The sequence below is a fragment of the Buceros rhinoceros genome, unplaced genomic scaffold (assembly GCF_000710305.1).
Source record: "Buceros rhinoceros silvestris isolate BGI_N320 unplaced genomic scaffold, ASM71030v1 scaffold9789, whole genome shotgun sequence".
In the NCBI taxonomy this organism is placed as follows: domain Eukaryota; kingdom Metazoa; phylum Chordata; class Aves; order Bucerotiformes; family Bucerotidae; genus Buceros; species Buceros rhinoceros.
This window is the reverse complement of record NW_010430909.1, coordinates 1-6,378: the sequence shown is the minus strand read 5'-3', so window position 1 is coordinate 6,378 and position 6,378 is coordinate 1. Positions and strand designations below refer to the sequence as shown.

The 6,378-nt window shown below is 48.3% G+C and overlaps 1 protein-coding gene across 1 annotated transcript in view; it reads right to left on the bottom strand.

Moving 5' to 3' along the window:
- WISP3 (WNT1 inducible signaling pathway protein 3) overlaps positions 1-253 on the bottom strand; it is a 9,089-nt gene extending 8,836 nt beyond the window's left edge. Inside the window, exon 1 of the mRNA XM_010143193.1 lies at positions 203-253. Coding sequence (XP_010141495.1) covers positions 203-253 — 51 coding nt within the window. The remainder of the gene's footprint in view (positions 1-202) is intronic.
- Between the last annotated feature and the right edge of the window lie 6,125 nt (positions 254-6,378).

The window sequence follows — 6,378 nt, the reverse complement described above, 5'->3', positions numbered from 1 at the left end:
GGGGGGAGGGGGGAAGCAGCAAAATCGGGACTGATGCAGTAAATAAGCTGCAGCTGAAATTTTCTCAGGAGTAGGGAACAGCTCCTTATTCTTTAAGAGGAATTTGCTTCTCTAATTTATTTTGCTATTGAGCAAATAAAAACTTCAAACCAGGACAGGGTGAGGAAGGGAGAAATCTTTTTCTTCTTTGTAATGAACTTACCTGTTGCGTACAAGGGATGATGAAGATGGTGGGGAAAAGGAGCCACCACATGTTCCTGCACATTCAGAAGTGAAACCGGGAGATAGGGAACAGGCTGAGCTGTGTCAGAGGAAGCACTGAACACAAAGCTCTCCTCTGTCTGCCTTGCCAACCCTACTTTCCCCAGCACATGCACGAACACATACACGCATTCACACTTGAAATTCTCTCCTTCATACAGAACCAGCTTCGCACTCAAATTTCCAACTGATCTTCTTTTCTCTGCCCAGCACTAGAAAACAGATTTTCACACCCTGCTTCATCCCATCCAGCTGCTTCAGCAGATTCTGCCTGACCTAATTGAGGTCGGGTTGGGTGACCTCTGATTCTTAAAATCCTGCTGCTGGAAATGTAGCGTTAGTTTTATCTTGTCTTTAAGTCCGTTTTACAGGAATTTCTGACGTGTGAAGGGCAGAGCCCCAAGTACAGGTATTGTTTGAAACAGAAAGCAGGGTTTCTCAGAATCTCTAATGATGTACTGTGCCTAGCAGAATCATAGCATAAAAATTAGCACTGTCAGTACAACACGCTCTCTGAACAGGGGAAGAGGTGCTATAGCACATTATAACTAACGCTAGTACGTGTTTTGCACCGCTTCTTTCCGTGGAATCCTAATGGAAACCCAAACTGTACTTCTCCCTGAAGTACGCACCTTGTCTCACTGCCGTGCCACCCTGCTTAAACAGAAGGTCGTTTATAGCTCCAGGTTTCCTCCTCCCTTATGCTACCGAGGGGACGCGCCTGATTTTGGGGCTAACAAGAGACGGTCTCCAGGATGACATAAAAGCTCCACCCCTGCAACAGTGGTGCTGGTGGTGCCCTGGTGAATGCTCCTCTTTTGAGTTCGTCCTTGCTCAGTCACCTCCTGTGAAGTCCAGGACTTCTTAGGGGAGGCTGCCAAAGCCCACATCCACACAGCAGCTGTGTGTGGACAGAGGCAAAGGTGCGAGTATGGAATCAAATCCAGGCCGAGCAATTCTGTTTTCCGTCCCTACTTGGAGAACCACATGCCCTCTGCGGTTACAAAGGAATCCCGAACTGCCCTTCAAACTAGTGAGCAGTCAGCAGTAAAGCACTGAGAAACTGTCCTTCTCTGCCACGACCGCTTGGTCACATACTTCACCCTGAAGTCCAAACGGTACCGCGGTACCAAGCGGATGCTGCAGATCGGTTCATTTCAGTGATGTTGCTCTGAGTAGGCAGCAGTGCAGACCAGGTCCGAATCAAGCCGCCTGTTTCCCACCAAAAGCTTATGAACGTGGCACCTTGGTTTCTTAAAAATCTTTTCTGTATTCTTTCAAAACACAGCTTATTTCACAGGAACAGAGAACAAACAAGATGATTGGAAGAGACTCAGGAGATGTCTAGTTGAACCAGTGCTCAAGCAGGGTCAGCTCTGAGACCAGACCAAGTTACTCGGGGCTCTGACTATGTGGGTCTGGAAAACCTCCAATAGTGGAGGCTGACAAATCTCTCCTGGCAGCCTTTCAGAGAGCTAATACTGAGCAGTGCAGGCTGCCTGAGGAGAACCCAGGTAACATTTTTCTCCTGCAGACCCAAAGACCCCCCTTTCGCTCTCCAGCCTGGAAGAAGTGAGGAAGGTCAGAGGACTGGCACATCCTCCTCCTAGGGCTGCAGGGGAGCAGCCAGCATTCATTTGAAACACGCTGATCCTTTTTGCATGGCAGAATTAAAGCAGTGGCCAGTGCAGGGCTGGGAATGCTCTGTGTGAGCCGGCAAAGACACGCTTGCTGTGGATTATGGTCCCCAGTCTTGGGAAATAGGAGAGGTGTTCCTGTAGGATTATGCGTTTGTTTTAGAAGGTGTGTTTTGTTGGAATCACCTGGAGAGCACGGTATCTTCAGCATCAGAGAGTGAGACTTTGAAACTGGGGTCTGAGTATGATTAAGTTGATTGATAGAAAACGTTGGATTTGGGAGGGGTGGGAAGAAGATTCCTCCATGAGGGAGACATTCTGGTGGTAGCACACATTAAAACGGGCTGCTGTGTGGCTGGCTAGTTGCTCACATCTGCAGAACAACTGGCATGCTTCTTCAGCCTGGGAAGGGCCTGCTGCGAGGAGCAGCACTCCTACCAGCAGAACTCGGCTCTGCCGTAACTGAGGCTGCCTGAGCTTGCAGTACCTGCAGTACTGACCCCTGAGTGGATTCAGTAAGGAGCTGGAAGACCACAAAGGCAGCTATGCTAACTCCGCATAAATAACGCACCAATGCCTTGGCGTCGTATTAGACTGCCTCTCTGCTAGGATTGGCTCTGATTTAAAGAAGTGGAGCCTGTGTGCCCTTTTCCTCTCTTGCAGGTCTTTAGTGATCCCCCAAAACTTAAAAATTAATGATGTTCTTAATGCCATGCCCAGACTTAGCAATAGTGTGTCTGTATGCCTCCTCCTTCCCAAATTTCCCTTGCAGATTTGATTACATAAAGCCTCATTCATTTCCTGAGCTAAACCTGCTCTGTGGGCTGGTGCCATTCTAATACGACCCTGAACAGAAATGTAATTAGGTCGCGTATTCTGTGATCTCTACGTACTACATGCATCTTCCTGCCTGTGATATATGTCACGTAAATCCACTGTCTTAAGAGGTAGAAAAGCATGGGATATAACCCCATAAATGAACATAACCGTGCATGCCAGCAGGATACCCCGTCTTAGACAAAACGCCAGGAGTATTCAGCACTGATACTTGGTAGGGGCCAGGATTTTCTGTGCTCCCTGCTGGGCTTGGTGGAGTTATTGTGACCAAATCTAGCAAAGCCAGGGCTGGGTTCAACCATTCCGAGTAACTGGGTGTCGGTCCCGGACACACAGCAGAGCCGGGGGGCTGACCTTCTGGCAGAAAGGCTTTAACTTGCTGCCCTGTTTTGTTGTTCTTTGTGCATGTTTGTTACAAAAAGACTCCTCCGTTTCGGTCGGTGAAACCTACTGTCTGTGCCTCTCTGCTGAAAACAAACAAGCAGACGAGTAAAAAGAAATCAGCACATTATACGACAAGACATTGCCCGAGGCTCACCTCGTCTCACATGCTGTTTGCTCACTCGGGCTTTGCAAAGAAGCTGCCTTCTGCAAACAGCTGCTCTCCAAAAACCCCCATGGACTTCACCCAGAGGAATGCTTGCTGTAGACAGCAGCTTGGCCACTCTGGGACACACACAGATCCCCACTTGGAGTGGCAGCATTCGCTCCTTGGCAGCATGGTGTGCTTCAGGTCCTGGGCTTCACCGTGCCATGCCATGTCATGCAGTAGTCACCAGTGGGGTCACTGAGGCCAAGTGCTGTGATGCTCTTTGCAGAGGAGCCACCCATCCGCACCAGTGAGCTCTGGGGAGGTGCCGTCCTTCTTGGCTGCTCAGCTCTTGTGAATTTGGGCCACTTTTACCTCCCTTCAAATTGAGTTTCGGACATGAGTTGCACTCAAAAAAGCTCCGTATGTCTCCTCCTGGAGCACCACCAATAACAGCATGCTCCTCAAAGCACCTGAGTAAGGAACTTCTCTCGAGATGACAGGAGAAGGGACAGAAATTCACCTTGTCCTTCATACCCACTTCGGTAGGGCCATGTGCGACACTGAGGCCACTGTTGGAGCAGTAGAAATGCCATGTACAAGGTCAGCTATAATACGTTCCCCCCAGCGTGCCACTGTTGTCTCCTTCCAAACTCATTTATAAAGCTTCTTGGAGCCATAACGTGCTACCTGATTTATGAAACTATTTACACGCTGATTTAGGATGTCTGGGTCCCACTTTCAAAACTCACGTGCAGGCAGTTGTCGGTATCCTGTTTTGTTCTAGCAGGCCTTAAATACAGAATGTAGTGTCTGTATTCCTAAGGACGCATCTCTGGAAGGGTTTATCTTTCCATGAACATCCCCATGTGAAACAAGAAACTCCCAGAACTGTTTACGTTGAATATTTGACCGCAAAGGAGGGCTGAGCTTTCTTTTATTTTTTTGGTAGCAGATAATTAAAAAATGTCTGTCTATGCGGAACAGGATCCGCACGCGCTCTGCCGGCTCTGTGGGGCAGACTGCAATCTATCTAGAGGGGCCAGGGAGAGTGAAGACAGAGACAGGAATAAAAATGAAGACAAACTGGGCACCCACCAAGAAAGGCAAAGAAGCATAACTGCACTGGGCTGACCCATGACATGCTAGAATAGGCCAATTCTGCGTTCAGCGCAGTGGCTCTGCTTTCTCTTTTTAATTTGATGCTGAATTCACAGTGACAGAATATGCTCAGATCAGCCCAAATCATGTTTGCAAAGCAGCTTTTCTCCTCACAGCCCGGCTCTGTGAGCACCCCAAGGCCAGCAGCTCCAGCCTCCCCTGCCCCTCTGCCCCCGCGGCTGGCCAGCGCTTTGCGGAGCAAGCAGCCAGCTGCTCCTCGGGGAGCAGCACCGTCAGGGTAAACATTTGATCTCAGCAGCTAATCCCACGTGTCAGGAGACATGCAAACTTCCACTGAGGCTCATACGGTTCTCAAAGGGTTTCCATTGTGAGTTGTAGGAGAAAACGGTAAAGTAGCTTCCCAAACTCCTGGTCTATTTACACGTGCAGTTTGTGTGCCAGCTAAAAACATTCCCGGTGGAAGTTAAAATAAGGCACCGGCCAATGTCCTGCCCAAACCTTTCCTGAGGGGAGGGCATGGGAGAGACAGAGAAAAAGAGGTGTTTGGTTTTTTTTCCCCAAACCACTGTTTGGGTTTGGGTTTTTGTTTGTTTTTTTTATTTATTTATTCCCCCTACATACTTTACTAACCTTTACAAAAAACAACCCACCTAAATATTGGTGTATTTCCACTGTTATCTCCAGATTTATTTTGGCAGAAACTCATCCAAAAGGCAAACTCAGCTCTTCTAGTCTACAGGGAAAGTGTGATGTTCTCTACAGACTCAGAGACACCCATAAGTTGTAGGGCACTGGCTGGATCTGGTGCCATTTTGTGTGGTGAGTGTCCCAGGGGATGAGAAACCCTCAGCAAAGTAAAGGAAGGCTGCACCCTCCCCTCTCTTTCCTGCTGGTGCAGTGACCTCCTCCTCTTTCCCCTCATTTATGAAGAAGGCCACCTCCATCTTTCCTCCCACGTACAAGGACGCTGCTCTGAGTTTCAGAGCGGAAAGGTTTTTCCCTGTCATTGGCTGGGTCCATTAGAAATAGCAAGAGCTGGGGAACTGGTGGTGGAGAGTCCAAAGAGCAGATGCTGGGTGAGCTTATCAGACCTGGGCACGGTCCAGCGTTCACAAAGATGATGACAGCCTGTCTTCAGGCTCTTGTAAGGGAAGATTTCAGAAAGGGCCTAAAAGAGTTTTGCCTCAGCCTTCAGACTGTGTCTTTCAGGCTCCAAAACGTAATAAAGTATTCAAGAGAAAAAATCTCTGCCTCTTTATTGCAAGGGCACGGCGAATAGTGTGCAAGTTGTGTATTTTCCTACTTAGGAGTCTCACCTCAGCATATTTGTATGAAAGAGTGCAAAACACATGGAAAACTCCGTTTAAACAGCCATGTTTGGTTTCTTTTCAGTTTCCTTTATAACAAGAGCTTCAAAATCTACAAAATGACCAAGCAAAACCCCACATCAACTCAAAATCTTCCGAGGGCCTGCAAGCTTGCCTAGCTTGCAAGAACACGTTGCTGAGTTGGTTGGGTTGACCACCTCAGCAATTCAGCTGCATAGTTACCCTTCCTTTTTCATGTCTGCAGCATCGTTCCCTATAAATCATCAGTGGAGAGGAAAACAATCACCCCCATTGCACAGCTGTGTCCTTTTACTTCATCCCGACTCTTTGGTCCAAGTAAATTGTCCAGCACCTCCAGGCTGAAGTAAGGAGAAGAGATGTCAGGGGTCAGCTGGTGGGCTGCCCAAACCTTATTTGCTGTGTGGGTGGAAGGCAGGGAAAGAACAGAGCAGGATGAGGTTAAGGCTGGAGAAGTCTCCTAGTCATTGACTGCACCTGGCTCGGTCATCTCCGAACTGGAAAAGCCCACGGGAGTGCTCAAACATAAACAAACGAATAGAGTCCAAGATCCAAGGCTCTCAGTGCTGTTTTGCAGAAAGTATTATTTCATTTGCACATTCTGTAAATGACTCGGGACCTATGGATAGAGTTTGGCTTGCTGAGA